Source organism: Chroicocephalus ridibundus, chromosome 3, assembly GCF_963924245.1.
Source record: "Chroicocephalus ridibundus chromosome 3, bChrRid1.1, whole genome shotgun sequence".
Lineage (NCBI taxonomy): Eukaryota > Metazoa > Chordata > Aves > Charadriiformes > Laridae > Chroicocephalus > Chroicocephalus ridibundus.
The window spans coordinates 91,475,776-91,496,148 of record NC_086286.1 but is presented as its reverse complement, the minus strand read 5'-3'; the positions used below and the strand labels follow the sequence as shown (position 1 = coordinate 91,496,148).

The 20,373-nt window shown below is 40.3% G+C and overlaps 1 protein-coding gene across 3 annotated transcripts in view; it reads right to left on the bottom strand.

The window, feature by feature from the left end:
* Positions 1–14,686, bottom strand: part of IBTK (inhibitor of Bruton tyrosine kinase) — a 62,052-nt gene extending 47,366 nt beyond the window's left edge. Inside the window, exons 1-4 of one of the 3 annotated variants that reach the window (XM_063330104.1) lie at positions 14,459–14,686; positions 5,947–6,616; positions 2,466–2,562; positions 844–968 (exon numbers count right to left, since the gene is read on the bottom strand). In XM_063330104.1, coding sequence (XP_063186174.1) covers positions 844–968; positions 2,466–2,562; positions 5,947–6,270 — 546 coding nt within the window. In that variant the 5' untranslated portion in view covers positions 6,271–6,616; positions 14,459–14,686. The remainder of the gene's footprint in view (positions 1–843; positions 969–2,465; positions 2,563–5,946; positions 6,617–14,458) is intronic. The other 2 variants (XM_063330103.1, XM_063330102.1) reach the window with 2 other exon arrangements.
* Positions 14,687–20,373: the final 5,687 nt, after the last annotated feature.

The window sequence follows — 20,373 nt, the reverse complement described above, 5'->3', positions numbered from 1 at the left end:
ACGAGTAAGATACTAGTATTAAAGCACAGGACTGCCAAATCAAGCCACAGGGCACACAAAATTTTTACTTTAAATTTATTATGTACTGCCTTAACCTACTTGAAGAGACCTACAGTTCATGTTTATTAACATAAGATAGCCTACAGGCTAGCAGAAGCTCAAAAGATTGAGTTTTAAGGGCAACAATACTGCCTCAGAAGAGATGAAGGAAACACATTATGACTGCGGCACTGATTGTCTGCCCTGAATGCTTGTTCAAGTTGTACTTTAAACTTTCAAACTGTCTTAAACTGAAGTCCCAAGAAGTTACTACAAACAAAACTACTGTTACAGGAAGAGCGCTAAACAGCGCATGCTGCTTTCAACACAAGAAGAATTTTAATTCAACATGTATCAGATTCACTGTCACACTTCAGTTCTCTATAGGAGTTGCACAGGAGGTCAGAAACTCAACACAATTACAGAAGTATCATGCTTCTGAATTTATTTAATGATATACAAGCCATATATCCAAGGTAAATAACATCAAAAAACATTTTCTCCACCAAAATAGAGAACCATGATTTAACTGAGGGTGATCAGGGAGGGGGGAAGCAGCAAGAACATAATACAGCAAGCCTAACTCTAGTACTCCTTAGCTGCTCTGAACTGCTTGCTCAGAAATAACTGGGAAGAAAGAAGAAGAGAGGGGAAACAAAACCAAACACAACAAAAAACCCGCCGACCCAACTTTTTTTTTCTTTCAAATTTTCAAAACTTGGTAACATCTTCAATAGTTGTTCCCCCATACACACCCCTCCAAGTTCACCAAGAAACGTGCCTACGTAAATACTTGCAGAATACCTGTTTGATATACACGCCATTCCGAGGAAAAAGGTCCACCAATTCAGGATGATGTTTACCCTGTTGACCACCATGACCCAAAGTAAAATTTATATTGTTTCCCCAGGTGTAGACCTCAGTGGGATCTGCAATGAAAAAAAAATTCTCTCTGCAGCTTGGAAATTTACAAGTCTCATACATAATGACTTTGAAAATCAACTCCTGCTGTTTCTACTTAAAATTTGAAGGGGAAAGCTGATTTTTACCTAAAATTGAACTTTTAAAAGTTTTATTCTTAGGAGAAGGAAGGTGCTACGACAAAATGTTTAACATCAGTGTACAGATGATCAACATTACTTATACATATTTTCCAGCTGCAGAACATGCAAGCATTCCTCACCAGCAAATTTATTTGTTATGTTTTCAGAAGACTCTACTACTACCTTAGATTGTACATGCTTTGCTTCGATTTAGTAAAAAGCCTTCCCCAAAAAAAGGTTATCCTGTCATGCATGAAAACCATAAACACTTTCGGATCAGAGGTGGGACCAAAAACTACCTTTTTATATTTTTTAAATAATCATTCAGTTACAATGATATCTGACCACCATTTTCTGATGAGTAAGAAACTGAAATTGATGTATATTTGATCACGTTGAGCTACTACTTGAAAGATTAAACAATTTTAAGATATTTTACAAGATAAAATTAAAAATAGGCCAAACTCAGGATTTGTGTCACCAAAAATACTTAAATTTACTGGAAACAAGTTGAAAAGAACACATTTTTCTGTACAACAAGACTGAACTTGGGGACATGGAGAAAAGGGGAATGAAGGGGGATAGAAAAGCATAAACCAGCGTAAGAATAAATAAAAGCCACTGCAAAAACTACCCCCTCTCAAAAAGCATAAACCAGTGTAAAAATAAATGGAAGCCACTGCAAAAACTACCCCCTGTCAAAGAAAAACTTGTGTGCTCAGAGTTATTTTTACATACTCATTTCCAATTTGGAGAAATTGGATTTAGAGTGACTGTAAATAGCTTATATCAAGCTGCCTTGCCTAAAAATACTTTGAAGATTCAAGAACATATTCCCTCCCTTTTCACAAAAGACACAGAAGTGATGTGAAGTACTGTATCAAATTCAAAGATACTGAAGTCTCTCTGATAAACTGAATTGAGATAAAAGAGGGGGAAAAAAATAAAAATCACACAATAGTTGCGGTTGAAAGGCACCTCTGTTGATCATCAAGTCCAACAACTCTGTTTAAGCAAGGTCAGTCAGAGCAGGCTGCCCAGGACCATGTTCTCTCAGGTTTTGAATATCTCCAAGGTTGTAGTCTCCACAACCTCTTTGGGTTACCTATTACATCACCCACACTTTTTTTTTTTTTACTTCTAAGTCAGCCATTATTCCTTTATTTTTGCTACATACGTGCATCCTATGCCTACCACCTTATACGGATTCTGCACCTGCTGTCTTATAATATTAGTGGCTCCACTACCACTAGCTTGAGGTATCTCATAACTTATACAGTCTTAATTAGAAACAGAAAATATTGTCCACAGTGGTACATACATTTATGCCCTGTTGAAACATATTTCCCTGTAAAATACAACTTAAACTACTTGATTTCCTACCGGTTTTCTTGAAGACCACATGGATTGGCCTATCCTTCATCACAAGATCCAGGGCTGATAAGCCTTCTTTATCCTGAACATACAGACTAACGCCATGCTGAAAGAGAGGGGAGGGGAGGGGAGGGAAGGGGAGGGGGAGACAAACAAAATTAAACTTTGCAGCTTTAAGTATGACAAGTAAATGTTTAAGAAGATCAACAAATCTTTAATTTAAGTTTAATTTTGATAAAAGAAAACCTTAATATTCTTTCAAGTAAATTGTAAGCAGATATGAAAAAAAAAAAAAACAGTGCCATTCTGTTCAACTACATATACATCATGTTGACCTATCAACTGGAATTGAGCAATAAAATGTAATCAGGGAAACACAAAAGAAATACAGTTGAAGATAAAGCACTGCCATCTAGGAAGGGCAAGTATTTACCAAAAATGCATTTACCAGCTTTGAAGAAAACATTTTCTTACACCAGCATGTTTACAGAATCAGTTTTGACAAAATGGAAAACTGAGAAGATCAAAAAACCCTACTATGGCTTTGAAAACAAGCAGGGAACAGTGATTCAGAGTTGCTGAAAAAGGGCAAGAGGATACGAACAGCCACACAAGACGATAGCAAGGAAGCTTCAGAAGCATAAAACATGAACTGGTTATTCATTGTGTTAGAACTTTGAGAGAAGTAGATGTTCTATGTAAATACCATTTTCTCAATACAAAAAAGTGCTGCTACACCAGCATCGGTTTTAAGGAAGTCAAGTGTCATCAATCAGACCACTGAAGGGAAGAACTGCAGATGTCCCCAAGCAGAACCTAATGGATAATATGGCTGTACCTATGTACTACAGCTCACGCCTAATATAAAAGAAAAACTTACAGAATTTCACACTTAAGAAGTAAACACATGAAACACAAAAATCAAGGGACCACAATCCATTCAAGCATGACCGAAGGACAGCTAGCCACATCTGCAGCAGGGATTTTAACCTGTAACTTTATTTGGAAAAACACTAGCCAGAAGAACAACACACATTCTGCAAATTGTAAAGGCAACCCTACTAGCAACAGTGCTGGTATTAATTCACTATATGACAGAAAGACCAACCTATTTCTATCATTTAATGGGTAGCTGGATATTCTTCTCTTTGGCAGCTGCACAGATCATTCACAAGCAGAACAGAGGCTTCTTGATCTGAATTTGTAGTAACACATTATCTGAATTTGTAATAACAAACTGCAATTGCTGAGCAGCAAAACTTGTTGTTAGATAAAGTCTGAGAATAAGTCATGACTGCCTCCAGCCTGCAACAGAAGTCTGTCATCCATACTAGTTGAGTACCCCACGGGTTGATACTGGGGCCAGTACTGTTTAAAATCTCCACTAATGACCTGGATGACAGAATAAAGTGCACCCTCGGCAAGGCTGATGATGACACAAGTCCAGGAGGAGTGGCTGATAAGCCAGAGGGTTGTGCTGCCATTCAGAGGGATCTTGAGGCTGGAACAATGTACTGAGAAGAACCTCATGAAGTCCAACATAGTGAAGCGTAAATCCTGGCCCTAGGGAGGAACAGCCCATTGTACCAATACAGCTGGAGGCCAACTGGCTGGAAAGCAGCTTGGCAGAAAAGGACCTGGGGCTCCTGGTGGACAAACCAGTTGACCACAAGCCAGCAGTGTGTCCTCGCAGCTAAGAATGGTGAAAGCATCCAGGGCTGCATGAGGGAGTGTTGCCAGTAGGCATTACTCAGCACTGGCAAGCCACAGCTGAAGTGCAGGGTTCAGGTCTGGACTCCCCAGTACAAGACAGACATGGACGTACAGGAGCAAGTCCAGTAAAAGACCATGAAAATAATGACTGAGGCATTTTACACAGAAGACAAGGCTGAGAGAGCTGTGACGCTTAGCCTAGAGAAGGTTCAGGGTGGGTGGGGAAGGACGTCCCATCAATTTGTATAATAAATACCTGACTGGAAACAGGGGGTGGGGATCCCAGTGATATCCAGTGGCAGGAAAAGCAGCAATGGGCACAAATTGAAATACAAAAAATTCTGTTTAAACCTAAAAACCATTTTTACTGGACTAGTATTAAAACATTGGAACGGACATGTCTGAGTCTCCATCCCTGGAGACATTCAAAACCCAACTGGACAATCCTGGGCAACCTGCTCTAGCTGACCTTGCTTGAGCACGGGGGTTGGACTAGACAATCTTCAGAGATATGTTTCTAGCTGAGCTATTTCGTAATTCTATTCTATAATCCCTTCCTGTTGTTGCTATAATAACTTCCTACAATGCAGTACAGCAGCGAGGCTTCAGTTAAGGAACTGGGTGACAGAGCATACTCCATGAGCTGTTTCATTCTGCTTCTTAGAGGAATATCAGAAAAACCTCACTCATTTTTGCAACTGATAGAAAAGTAAAATACTTGTGGGGAAACCTGTATAGGCCTCCTGTAAGCAAACATCAAAAGATACACACAAATACACTAGAGAACTGAAAACTTTTTCATACATCACATACACAGTTTCCAGTTTTCTAGAAAACAGAATCATATACAATTCTCACACAAACACCTACTTTTGTGAAGTTTAATGAAAACCTCCTCACTAAGTAAGAGTACAGCACATGAAATACATATTTAACAGTTACCAGGCCGTCAAGAATTACAGTGTGCTAGATCCACAACCATTTTGCTTAAACTGCTTGTTGAAAGCAGAGTTTAATGCTTACAAATAGCTAGTCACTGCAATTTAAAAAAGCTGAACTCAAAATGGAAAATGAGTTCCAACCATGAAAGGTTTACATTTAAGTAACCCTGAGACACAAATATTTAATTTTCTCACGTGGTTAAAGGGACCCTGAAGATCCCAACCATATGTAGCTCTTCCCTTTGTTCTACTTGGGAAAGGTGGAACAGAAAAGCAATCAAAAAAAATACACAACGTGCTCAATGGTAGGGAAGAAATAGCAGTCGCAAGAAAGGAATGAGGGGGACTGAGCAAAAGCCCTGGTTAAAATATGAATTAAATGGGGATTCAATTAATAAAATGTTCCGTATCTCAAAGTGCTTATCTCCCAAATGTAAGATTAATTTCCAATTAGAACTCCATTTAAGCTTTTATTTTATGTTCTCTGAAAACACTAATTGGTGTAAGTATTGAAGAGTCTATTTTTAGAGTATCTTTAGTCTGACCATTCTCCACTTTTAAGATCCTGACCCTGATACCATCCACACAAACCAGTCTTCAGGGAAGTCCACAATTAATCATGGATCCTTACTCAGTGCTGATTTCTTCATGGGGAAAGGCAGAGATCTTTTATGAACAGAGGCAACTTTCAAGTAAATCAATGCACTGTGATCTAAATGCAGTATTAGGACAACCCTCAAGAGGCTTTCACGGAGGTTAAAAGCCCACTTTTACATAATGAATACAACTCTAAAAATTGTAGACACCAAGGAAAACTACAGTTCTAAATCACTCACCTTCAGTAATGACAAAACACAATCAATGTATCCATAGAATATACTTCTGTGCAAAGCTGTCCATCCAGACTCTTTGTCTTTTGCCAAGAGATCTACTCCTTTGGTCTCAGCCAACCAGTCTAGCACACCTTTTTTGCCACAAGATGAAGCAAGATGTATAACGTTTCTACCAAAGGCATCCTTTATAGTTGCAGCATTGTAGCAGTAAGAAGAGAGAAAGGCCTTGATCTGGCCTTCACTTCCTCTGGTTACCACAGAAATAACATCCAAAGCATGCTGTAGAGATCGACACTTTGAAGTGCAGTCTGGCATGAGAGAATTCATCTTCACTTTTGAAGCTGCTCCTCTTCTTAAGGGGAACGACCCCTTAAGTATATCAAGGCACTCCAATTCAGTACACAACACAGTGCCTTAAAAAACTTGTAATTCCAAGGATGTAAGTCCAGTTTTATTGAGCTGCCATTAGAAGTTTTTGTACTGCTATATTTGGCACTTGATCCAAATAAATATTTATAAATATATATTTTTTAGAAGTCTTATTTCACCATCTTATATAACAAATATTCTTGTCCGTAGAAAATTCCAAAAGTGAACTACCTCAAGTGTGGAGAGGGGGATTCCCCCTCCACACTACCTTATTCTTCTAAAACTCCATAATTGCAAGGGAGACCTGAAAGAGAACAAACCAGAACAGATTAGTCAACAACAATTCTTTTCCCCAGCACCTGTACCAATTTCAGTGCATATCAAACTAGCACTTCCAAGTACAGGAGCAACATGGCAAGGGTTTACTGACCTGCTCCACGCCATCTGAGCTTATACTCAGGGATTTAGTCAGTTTAAAAAGACATGACTCCACTCCCCACCCCAATCTCCAAAGGCACCTCCTTCCTTTCTTTGACATAAACCTTTGAGGCTACACGGAGAACTGGATCAAAAAAAAAAATAATCTGAAGAGAAAAAAAGATATCTGCTTTCCCAGCCTTAGGGTCCTTAAGACCCTCATTGTTTTCTGTGTAATTATATCATTACTTTGTGATCAGAAAGGAAGGACGGAACTGAAAGACCGCTGGAGAAAAAAAAAAAAACCACAAACCAACCACCCACCCAAAAAATCCCCACAAATGTTGAGTAGATCTTGGCTAACAGAAGCTTTGTCAGTCACACCCAGAAGGAGGGAAGGACCACCAGAGTTTACTTTAGCCACTGAAAAAAAGGATTTTTTTCTGGTTTACTTTCTCTTCCCTGGCCTGAATGCCTACCCATCTCCCTGCTAAGCCTCTACTGCACAATCAACATGAAGGCTCCTCCCCACAATCCCCAGAGCTGCTGCCAAATGTGAGAGGAAGGATGGTAACAGAGCAAAAGAAAAAAAACTCGTACAAGGCCGTGAATTCAGACAGAATAAGCACTTATGAAAGGCAAAGGTCTAAAGCTCCTGAAGTAGGCAAGAGGAAACGAAGGCCTAGGTTGGAAAGGGTAAGGGAGGAAGAAGGAAAACGAGGCAAAGATACAAATTCTGGTTCATGAAAACATCATCTGGGGCATACGGCATTTCTACTTATCTGGTCATCTAGAGTATGTCCGTCCAACTTTCTCTGGCACCCACTTTCTCAAAAGTAAAGAAGGCCTGACAGAAGCACTCATCTCACCTATTAAATGCATGCAGTCACATTTAAATGGGTTACAGTACAAGAAATGCAGACAGCAGTATAAAAATCACACACAAACCCATCTAAAACAGAAGTGAGCTATACACATCACAGATACACTGCATAATTTAATGTGAACTGCTATTCAGTCCCCAAAAACTTCACACTTCAATCTTTTCAAGCATAAGTTGCAAACTGAGTGAAGTAGTATTCAATCACATGTTGATGTGTATGCTTGCTATGCAAACTGTAGCTTAAAATTGTTCTACCAATCAGTATAATATTCCAAAAGAAGCTGGACAGTGGTACCATGAAAGGCGAATAAGTAAGAGTAAATATGTTAACAAATCCACAGGACAAATCAGCAAACAAATAACACCTGCTATCTTTCCAGCTCAGCTGTCAGTATAATTGTAACCATGTGCACATCCCACTCCTTGCCCCTCCAGCCTGCTGATCTTAGCTTCCATTGCTTGTCAGGCACAGAACACATAACCATGTTTTTGTCAATGTCTCTATATGCAAAGACACATAAGGAAAAAATTACTTTGTTCGGAAGAGAAAAGAGAAATCCCAGTCCTCCTCCTATTTTAAGAATTATCATCAAGATTGCCATCAAGTTGAAAGCAATCAGTCTAGAGCAAACATTAGTAATGGAATCTAAACTTTCAATAAAAAAAAAAAATATTCTAATCCAAGTGTATTCATTTAAATATCTCATGACACAGCCTTCAACAATTACTTTTCCACCTCAGGCAGAAGGGATTAAATACTTGGAATGGAAATCTACAAATCAAAGTTGTTCAGTATCTACCTTCAAACAAATTTCAAACAGCAGGCACATGAAAAAAAAAAAAGTAGTTCTTATTGATTACAATTTAGTCTCCCATCCCTGCCCAAGAGTAACATTTAGAAATATTTCAGAGACCAAAACTGAACACAACCGTTTAGTTTACATTTGTCACAGCGAGCTTGAGTTCACTCTACAGGGCATTTTACAACCAACGTACAAACTTCAGCAGTAACACAAGAAGTTTAACATAGATCTGTGTGGACTCCTCTCCTTCCTCCTTCTCCAAAGCCTCAGAGTATAAAGAAAAGCGAACCACTGTTGCAAGCCCAGGAAAAAAAGCTCTAGTTTCAAGAACGCAGCCTGACTTGCTGCTCCAAGGAATCAAAGCATGACAGGTGACTGCTATCAGCAGACTCCGATTGCCAGTGCAACAAACACTCTTCTAAATAGTAATAATTTAAAAAAATATATATTTGTAGATCTATAGGAAAAACATCTGAAGTGTTATTATCCTCAAACCAATTTCTCACGTTTCATCAGTATGCCACCAGGCAATAAAATTATGCTGTGGAAGAAGTATGAATTTTACATATGTCTTGTAATGTGTATCTTAAATATAGCTCATTTTTAAGGCACTGCTGTTAGTGCTACAAAGAAAGAAAAGTAAAAATAAACAGAACCAAGAAAAAATACTCATAGGGGAGTCATAAAATGAAGTTGACTAATCTGTTCAGTAAACTGGTATGAAATGTCACCACCACCCAAGGAAGCAGTCCTGCCGTGCCCCATGCCATACCTTCCCTTGTGCAGTACACACCTATTTAAGACACTGAATCGCATGAGAAAAGGATTCAGAAGCAAGTAAATCCTGGTTCCAAAGAAACTTATGCCATTACAAGAAAGGAACAGTGAGGCCAGAAAAAACTTCTTTAAAGCACCTGAGCTCAAGCCTCACCAAACATGAAAATAACGTGGACAACAAAACACACATTAGAAGAGTAAAAAGTTTGCTATTATATAGAACCACAACCCTGCCTACCTCACACTAATTTCATTGTGGTGACATTTACTGCAGCTATGTGAAATTCGAGTCTGCTGAATTATTTCTTTATAAGTCATTCTAACCCAGCCCTCCTTTACTATAAACATTACAACACTAGATACTATGTTAGTACATTGATATATACACCTCCAATTTCAAGACAGAAGGCCGTAGATCAAGTTTTCACCCCTCTGCAATAAAGACTGGCACACCAGTAACACAATATTGTGTTATTAGAACATCTTAAAAGGGTTAACCATCAGATCTGATTGTTTTTAAATACAAAGTAGGTCCTTAAGTAAAACCTTAGAACTTTAAAATTGTGAATCAATTATTACATCTATGTGAAAACCTTGTGATTGCTGTCCAAATGTTTACTCCTAGTATATGGAGTCCCAACTGAACGATCAGCACCTAAAATAATCACAAAATAGGAACAGCACCACCATTTTTTAAACTTTGAATCTAAGTGTCTAGAATACAGTGACCTTATGATTACACATCTCTGCTTTTATTTGCAGATACTTCTGTAGGCTTCTCAGTGCTAATCATATTCATGTTATAATACCAGTGTCTTCCTAATGCTGTAATTAGTGAAAGACAAACAGCTAAATAAGATTATCATATTTTAAACATTTGTATGAAACAATAGGTATCATTTGGAATTCAAGTTCTTTTTAAAAACTGACCCTAATCAACATTTTCATGATAGGAAAATGTCGCAAAAAATGAAGGAATTGGAGCAGTATTCAGAGCATCCCAAAGATGTTTTATTTCAGTAGCAAGTGGGTTTCTAATTTTTCCCTTGGAGACACGAGCTACTTATTATACATGTTCACAGCTAGAGAAATTTAAAAGATCGCAACCAACTTGGAAGCAATTCTTAAGTACCAAGAGAGTGTTTGTGGTATCTTGCCTCCTGGAAGCGAGTAGGTAGAGCCCTTTCACCCAGCTCTTCCCCTCAGAGAGGGCAAAGCACCACCACACAACAGCTGTCAGAGCAAGGAGGAGTGTGTCAGATGTGTCATCCGACTTTATGGAGTCAGGACTCCTACAGCTGAAAAAGAAGCTCTCCACCTACTGTGGAGAAGTCTGTTACTTTCAAGAAGTCACTACAAATAGCAAAAAAAGTGCCAAATCTTTGCCTAAAAAGTCCAAAATCATAGCTGTCATACCTCTTAAGTATGAAATTAACTAGTATTCTACACATCTGTAAGACTAAGCTAACAAATAGTTTAATGACTAAGGAGGATGATGATAGATTTCATTTCCTGCAAACAGCAGAGGGCAGATCACAGATGTGAAGTCTTGAGATTCTGTTCAAGCTTCCCACTGAGGAGCTCCAGAAATCTCTCTGCATATCAAAGCTGCTTACAAGGGACTTCTGATGGGTTTGTGGTCTTCAAGTCCAAGGCTTCTGTTTACCTATTTTTGTTATCCAGGACACTTCCCAGAATAGGTAAAAATATATATAATCAATTCTATTTTGGTAACGTGAAATTTCACAAAAATTAAGCCAGAAGAAAGAGATGATACCAAGGCAGCTTTAGGATCCCCTGCTACATATCTGTCTCTTAGTCACTGTCTTTCAGAAGACAAACCCAGTGAAGGCAGAGCATATTCAGCACAAGTTTTTGTGATGCCTCGAATACTCAGTATTAGATATAGCAAGATCTGTCTAACATGGATGTGGATACCAGTACCAAGGCAGTGGCTAGTAGCTGCTGTTGTGGTCTCACATGGAACTGGAAGAGAAAACCAAGAGATTCAGATAGTTAGAATTCAGTGACACTTGAAGACAGATTGCTACTTTTGCATCTTCCATGTGCACTGCACTAAAGTAACTCAATTGTCAAATTAGTGACATGGCCTTGAAACCCAGCTTTAGGCCGCTTTCCTAAGAAAATATTTCTCAAAACCTTATTTGATCTTTAAATTGGCATAACCTCATTCCCTTCGCTGTTTTCCCATTGTTTTTTATTTATTATTTTTTAAAGTGGTCCTGATTTTTTTCTAAATACCAGTTGCATCTAGGATGTACTTGGTGAAAAACTACCTAGTATTTGGGTCTCCTAAAACATAACTAAATAATTGTTTCTATTTTCCATATAGAAGCAGCCTACAGTTTTCCTTGTTAATCCTAATACCCCTACTTTAAAAAAAGAAATAGTATAAATAGTACGGCTGTTCAGAAGGTTCAAAATTCATTTCCTCTTCCTTTCGACAGTTAGTCGCTAAATGAAGACAGATATGACTGGCAGTATCATACACTCCAGGAAGGTTAAGTCCATCCTTATAAGGGTACTACGAGTTCTTAGACTTCCAGGGTGGAGCGGAGGGGGGATTGTTTTTTAAACAAGCACACTGACATTTAATAATATTCTCCACGTTGGTCCATTCATACTTGTTTCATAACATCACAAAAGACCTGTAACCGTAACAGCATGGAAATCCTGAAAATATTTGTACCCAAAACAAACTTAACCACACAGACTACTTGATTACTAAGCTAATAACAAAAAACAAAAAAAAACAACTACCAAATCTAAAGCTTACAGAAGTAAAGCCATGTGAATTTCCTATCACATTACTGGTTTTCCAAGACTTTCTGTTGACTGCAGTCTTACCTAAAGGCAAACTTCACTAACTCATGTTAAAGTAGTAGTTCAGAGTCTGACAAAAGCGACTAGCAAATTGAAGCTGGGTAGCAATATAATAAACATAGGCCTGGCATTAAGCAACATATCCTCAAGGAAACATAGATGAATTCCTAGATAAATAACAGCAAACACACCCTTCAGCTATAAGCAGCACATTGTCCAAGGCTTTAAAAAACAGCTAGACTACAAACTTCTACTCAGATTACATAGCCACAGACAGTTTAAACTGTTTAGAGCCTTCCTGCACATTTTTTGAAGACTGGGTTTAAATCTAGACTTTTTAACCCCTTGAACAATATTATTTGAATACACGATATATTTTATGAGGGGAAAAGTGATTGAATATATAAGGAAAAAAGGGTAAATCTAAGCTATCCCAGCAGTCCAAAATTCCCACATAGGTTTGGCAGTCAGAAATTCCCACATAGAGTCTTTTAAAAAAAATTAGCTTCTTCTCAACCATATTACAGGAGTATTACAATACAAGGAACAGAAAGCAAGGATTCTGCTCTTCTCAATATACAAAAGATCAAGTAGAGTGCTGCCTCTAGTTCAGACACCAAGAGAAGTATGTAAGTAGAAGAAAACTTTGGAAAGAGCAACCAGGATTCAGAAGGTTTACAAAACAAAACGCTGAGTACAGGCTGAGCAAATTGGATCTATTTTATCCTTCAGCTGTGTTTTCTACAGACCACCCAGAGCCTTTGAATAAGGCAGCTGTTACATAAACAAGAAAAATCAAAACTCTAGTCCACGTTACCCGTGACAGAGGGATAAGTAGTCATTTGTTCAATTTTCTTAAGAGATTAACATTATATGTCAGGAAGCACTTTCAAATGATAAATTGAATGCTAACGAGGCTCTCAAAGTGGGCTAGACAGCAAGCAATCTGTTCAAGTTTTAAATAAATGTGGCCTGCCTAGAAGTAAAGCTATGGAGGAAACCCAACCTGCTTTAAAAAACACCACATTCCACCATGCCTGCTATGTCCCCCGGGCCATGGCAGATCCAAGCCCCTTCATTCACTAGGCCAGGGCCTCTCTGACACTGCTTGGCACAGCCCCTGGCACAAGTGACCTTTAGAGGTTCTCTCCAGACTTTTCTATAACTTCTGCCTTCACAGCGGTAACAGCATAATCCTTATCAGGATGAGACATTCAGTGATCCAGCAACTCTAATCCATGTGCTCCTAATAGTGCTAACAAGCACTACCAATTAAAGGCAGACACGCCTGTCAAAAAAAAAAAAAACCACCAAAGTACCATTGGTAGCTAAATTCAGCTACAACACGTCAGAGCAGATCTATTAGTCAGGAATCATAGCACATAAACAGTAAACTGTGAAATACTGTGCATGGCTTACCTAGAAACAGTTAAAACTACTTAAAAAGCTTAACACTGATGAAAAAATTAAAACATACAGAAAGTGGCATAGAAAAAAGTACAGTGAGTGTAATTATAGGCATTTCCACAATACACTGGGACCTTGCTCTAGATTTTTTTTATTTAAACAGATAACCTGAAGATAAGTCAAGAGCAATGAAACACAAATGTGTTCTAGAATTTCACCACACTTAAAACTGTATCAGATAAATACATCAAACGTTAGGAAAAGCTGACTTTTCTGGATAAACTCTGAACTTCTGGTACAGTATTATTAAAGAGTACCCACATCAGATGTTGTTGGGTGATTATTATTCTTTTGTAAACTACAAATTGTGGTCAGTTTCCACGAAGACAGACAACTACACTGACCACGTCAGCAAAATAAAGGTCTGGATTTCAGAGATCAGGTGGCTGGCCCCTAAGAAGACAGCACGGAAATATCCTTTTAAGCTAACTACGAGTTTTCAGCTCTCTGGTGCTTATGCTGCTGCTCAAAGCCAGCAACACTGTGAGCTGCTACCAAAAACCACAGACAAGTATCACCAAGAAGGCCAGAAACACGACGGCCTTCTCGGGAACCTCCAACTAAGGAAACCTGGCAGAGGCTGCTGCCAGCGTCAAGGGGGGAAAGGTCCGAAGTGTTTCAAAAAGCCACCCACAGGCGAGGGCCAGGCAGGAGGCAAGGTGGCTCTTTTGGCTCACACTACACAAGTCCACGTAGCCGGGAAGCAACGAGCGACAGAAGAGACTTAACAAGCGACCGAGGCACTTCTCTTCCGCCTCGAAGCCGGTTCCCTCCCATCCTACGTGGCCAACTACCCTTCACCCTCCCTGGCTCTCCCGCCTGGGGTTCTCCCCATTCCTACAGCCCCCCGCCGCCACCGTCCCGTCCCCTCCGGCAGGGTCAGCCGTGTCACTGCCCCTCCCGCAGGCCCGGCTCCCCCTCCGGACACATCAGCAGGTCGCGGCCCGCCCCTCACCAGTCGCTAGATGAATGGACTCGGGCGGGCAGGGTGGGACGGGCGCTGGGCAGCGCAGGGGCTCATCCTCAGTGACACCGGGGCAGGGCCAGGCTGCTGAGGCTACCGCGACACCTCAGGCAGCGACGGCGGCGACAGCCTGTGCCAGCAGTTCACGGCGGGGCGCAGGAACAGCGACCACCGCACCCCCGAAGAAGCAGGCAGCCGATTGGCCGCAGAGCCGCCGCACCTCGCACGCCGATTGGCTGCGATTGCCGCCTGGGCTCCGCCTCTCACACCCCCGCGGAGGAGCCCGGATTGACTGACAGGCCCGGCCCGGTCAGGTGCCGGGAGGGAGGCGGGGCTTGCCGTGACGGGCTGTCCCGCGGGGCGCTAGGGTCAAATCAAGATGGCCGGCGGAGGTGTGAGGGGCTGGTGTGGCGAGGCATGTCGTGAGGGAGGGAGGGAAGGGGATGAAAATAATGGGGAAAGAGGAGGTGAAGGAGAGAAAGCTGAGGTGTTTCAGTGCCTTTTCCTGTCAGCCTTCATGAGACAAGCAGTGTGGGTGGCTGTGCAGAGAGACGATGGGTTTCTGGCAAGATCATGCCTCTCCAGGAGGACTGGAAAGCAAACAGTCACATAATGAGCCTGGCAGGTTTCTAGAAAATAGTGAAGTGAGAGAAAGCATTGAAAAGGCTGTGTTGAGGTGGTTTGTCTTAAGTCAATGAAATTTCTGACAGAGCAAGTGGCCTAATACAGACAGAATCATAGAAAGCAGCTTGGGTTTTGTGAGGCTTTTGACACCAACTCAGGCAGCAGTCTCATAAGGAAATTTGGTTTGTGCACAAGGCTTTGAAAAACTCCCCTTGGAAAGTAATTACCTGTGGTTCGCTGGATGTGTGTTTCAAGTAAACTACCATGAGGGCTCGATTCAATTCTACTTCTTAAGTAATGTCTTGGATGGTGTAATAAGTGGTATAGATTAATCTGGAACAGGATTAAGGTCTAGTGTTTTAGGGTGGGAAGCTAGGAACCAAGACAAGTACCTAACATAAAATACAGAGTAAAAGAGTCACACATCACTTTTTCTAAAATAAGGAAATATATTAATAACATACTACTACCAACAGCCAGAGTTTCTGCGTGTTTCTTTGAAGCCACAGTTTTGTCCCCTGTGTGGTGCAAGCATTAAAAGAATGTAAACCAGCCTAGTTATTTTTTAAACCACAAAACATTTGGAGTTGAAAAAAGTTACATGTGTTCTTCAGCAGCAGTTCAGTTTGGGGAAGATTGAGTAGAAATTGTATGTAGGTGAATCTCAAGCATTTTTACCTGTGCCATCCAACCCAGTTAATGGGGATTGTGCAATCTGCTTTCTGTATTTCACTGTATAAATGTTTGGTTTGCCAGCAGTCATTCAGCATTGTAACTAACCCTGCATGCTATGTGAAATTTATTTATGCATGATCTTGATAGTGATTCTATTTTTCTAGTTTCTTTCTGCTTCAGTCATATACACATCTCAGAAGTGGCATTGCTCCAAGCATGCTGCCAGCTGGCCTAAGAACATTAATGACTGTCTGGGGAGATAAGGAGGTCCAAACACAGCTGAAGTCAGTCACAAACAATGCTTTGTTGTACAATAATGAATTCAGGTGAATAGCTGGGACAGGCATCCTTTGGAGAGGTAAACAGCACAAGATCAAGAGGCTTAAGGTAGAACAAGGCCCAAGACAACATGAATAGACTCTATATGAGGAAAATAGTTTCTGAGAAGCTGGACTGTCCTTCAGCTCTTTCATAAAAAATACTACTGCAAAGAATAGAAGACTACAACAAAGGACACAGAAAAGTTGGAAAATAATACTGAGTCATGAATAGGACCTGATGGAGTCTGAGTCAGCCAAAACCTTGACAGAATAACCAAAGACTTTTAGCAATGGGTTTCTATGCAAGAGTTTGATGTCCTTTGCAGGACTTTTAATATTTTCATGGAAAAAAAAAAGATACTAAATACTTTATTTATTGTTTATTGTTCAGGAATTCTAATTGTCCCCAGCTCATTGGTCAGTAATAGAAATTCCTGCTATCTTGTGCTGCCTCTGCAAAAGCAGCAAGCTAATGAATACCATTCACAGAATCAGAATGATGTAGTTTGATTTGCAGAGATATGTTGAGGTGATAAGGTAACATTGTAAAACAAAAATAGCTCAAACAGGTTGACTCAAGGCTCTGTTTAAATTACTGGTTTTGTTTCGGGGCTTTTTACCAGTGGAAAATGACAACATTGTTGCAGAAAAATATACTATTTTAAGCCTTTAAGAAGAAATTACAGGCAGTGGAGATGAAAAGCTATTAACAAGTCACCAAAGAGTCTTTTTTAATTGGGTAGTCCAACAGCCAGATTTGTGAGTTCCTGAAGCATGTAGTGTTTTCCTGGCAGTTAGGAATCGTTCATCTTTTTTTTTTTTTCTCAGTCTGTGGTGAAAAGGTCTGAATTATCACAAATAAATATGTAATTATTTTATAGGAAAAAAAATGTATCTCTCACCACTGTTGTTAGCTTTTATAGCAGCTTTAGACTTTTAAGTCAAAAAATCCCTCAAAGACTTGAAAGAGCAGCACTTGAAAACCAAGTATACTTACCCATCTTCAGAATTTGAGGAGGAACATCAATTTTGAGAGGCTTAATTAGTCTACAGAGTGTATTTTTTGTCTCAGTTCATTCACTGTTGAAGGGTTATAGATTGAGCATGCTCCAAATGTGTATACTCATTTAAAGTTAGGGGAGATAGATCTAGGCTATAGGGAACACACTACCCCATTAGGCAGCTTTCTGGTCACCTATGGATCCCATCCATCCATCCATCCATCCATCCATCCATCCATCCATCCATCCATCCATCCATCGTAGTCTGCAGAAATATTGAGGTAAAGTTCCATGCTTTGTCTGCTGCACCAGGCTTAAGCTAATGGAGGAATTAGAGGGGAAGATGTAAGTGACAGTAGGGAAAAAATGTATTCTGCACTTTCTGTTATCACTGTAACAATCTCATAACAGATTTCAGAAATTGATTCTGAATATTGAAAAAAGATGGTAATTACTTTTACCAGCCAGTAACAAAAAGCTCAGTCTATATATCAAAAATGAAAATAATTAATTTTTTCCTTTTCAGCTATACTAAGTGTCGAGTGACAGATTTCCTCCTTCACATTTCTATTAATGTGCCTTAGCTGGCCTAATTATTACCAGTATCCTCTAGAGCCTTGAGTAATAATTCTTATTGGCAGCAGTAATACTCTCTGCTGAAGAAAAAATTAATCTGCTCCAGGCTTACCTTCTGCTGATACTAACTAAGTTCCTCATGATCTTTCTCTTTTATGAACTTGAAAAAAAGATGACAAAATACTGGGAAATTTGTATTACAGAACTAATAAAGGAAAATTCAGTGTAATGAAAACTACTATTTTTTTATCAGATAGCCACACGCTCTAGCATTTTTATACTAGTAAAGTATCTCCAAATTTATTTAAAATATGTGCATCTTGCTTTAAGAAAGCCTATCTTCTAACTCAAAGAGGCAGGGTTACTCAATTCCATATACCCTCTGAGAAAAATGTGGAGAAGCCTGAGCATCAAATAATAAGGGAAGGAGGATGGTGAAGTATGGGGACTCCCTGAATTCTGCTCAATCTACTTGAGAGTTCCTCTGTGAAGGTGAAGTAGGAAATGGAGATGCAGTGAGTGCCCAGGAGCTTTCACTCAGTCGCAAACCGTGGCTTCAGCAAAGTGGGTTCTTCATCTCACAAGATTGGGAACACTTCCATGTAGCCCTGTCGTGTCAGATACTCTGACATCTCTTCTTTAACTCATGAGACTTCCAACTTGTGTAATTAGACCTTGGGAGCATTTCTGATGTCCAAGGTATATTTTCTGTTATTATATGAGCCCAGGTACCCCAAAAGGATAGTTTGTCACCAGTGATGAGGTGTATGTGATAAGAAAGCATTGTCTCACATATGTACAGAATTGCCATATGAAAAAAAAAAAAATTGCAAAAACTTGTGGAAAAGGGCACAACATACATAAAACGAAATGGTAGTAAGAGATAATAATTTGTGGGAACTCTTCCAGGGACAGCTACTTGCAGTGACTGGAGTATAATCAATACAATCAGAAACTGCAGTACCTGTGAAGTGGATGTTATCTGTTGTGATGTTAAATATTTTGCAGAAGAGTAATTTTAAACAAAGCGTTTTCTTATTCTGTGGGAACTTTATTGTATAAGTGCAGCAAGAAAATTCAATTTGTAGTCTATCTTTTCTGCACATCTTCCACGCTCATCTTCCAAAATAGAAGACACAAGGCTGTAGGCTACCTCAGAACGTCAGCCTCCTCTGGAAGGGAGAGGTTGGATGGAAGGACATGAGAATCAAGGATGTTCTCTTGGTCTTCCTAAGGACTTTGTAGTGCATATCTCGGACTCCATAGCCATTGCAAATAACACTGGTGGTCTTGTGGCCATCTCACGGACAGAGAGGCAAGATCATGGTGATTAGGAGGCATGGAGGATCTGTTTATAGCTTCTGAATATGTGGGAGTGGAGAGGAACTGCCTCTCTTGCCGCCTTCTGATGATAGGAAAAAAGGGGTTGTTATTTTCAAAAACTTTTTGTAAATAGTAGGTAAACATCCAGTTTGCAGTACAGCTGTGTCGTGGTTTTGGCTGGATTGGCCGATCAGAACGACAGATGGCCCTTCCCCCACCTCTCCTCAGAGAGGAGAGGAAGAGGTAAGGAGATTTACGAGTTTAGAAAAAAGAACTAAACTACTTTAATGAAAATAATAATAAATAAGGAAATAGTAAATAATAATAGAATAATAAAAATTAAAGAAAAAAGTATACAATATATACAAAACCGTATCCAGCTCCCAGGATGACGATCACATCACCAGCAGACACAGGGAAAGTCCCAGACTGGCGTCAGCGACGGACAGGAGCTGAATTCCGGAACTAGAGTCAGGAATGCTCAGATCGGTATCAAAGGCAGATGAACAGACAGGGTCCTCCTCAGACGTCAACCATTAAAGAAAGAGCGAGCCAGAGCAGCCTTGCCCCTTTGATCCCTCAGCTTTTATACTGAGTGTGATGCATATGGTCAGTTGGTCAGTTTTGGGTCACCTGTCCCATCCACTCCTCCCTGCAGGTGGGACCTCTCTACACTTCTCCGCTTCTGACCCTCTAACGGGGCAAACAGTGAAGTTAGCTGACCTTGGTTGTTACAGCAATAAGTCTAAGCAAGAGCTTCTGTGCGTACCGTTCCTTGGTATAATCAGGTCTTATCACTCTGAGAGTGAACAGTGTCTGAACAATATGCTGTTAATTTCAGACTTCAGTCAGTTAGAAGAGGCCCAGCTAAAAAGTAAAATTACAGATCAGAAAATTGGTTCTGTTTTACCTCAAACCAGGACAAGCTGATTTCTTTTTCTGGCCATTGCATGCCCAGATGCAGCTCTTTGGGCTAGGTTGGTGCTATCCCTGAACAAGACATCTGATATGCTTGTCTGGCACTCTGAGAGCTGCAGTGTCCCCAGAACTGCTGCCAGTATGGTCCTGCTGCACTAAGTCTGGGTGGCAGAGGGTGCCCACCTACTGCCAAAGTGCCGTGGGTCAGGATGCACTTCACAGCACTGGGCACAGTGGAATGCAGCCTGTCTCTCTGAGTCTACCAGCATGCTCTCTGCAGGACTTCATGGCCCAGCTGAAGTGGCGCCTGGGGACCTGGGTTGTCTTGCTCCAGCTACATGACCCAGGGATGCCGGGAGCAGCTGGAGTCACCACTCCTGTCCATCTCTGCAGTGACCCACCACTGTTGTGGGAGGTATTGGTTCCCAAAATGAGATAGCCCTGCATTAAATAGTACGTTAGCAAAGAC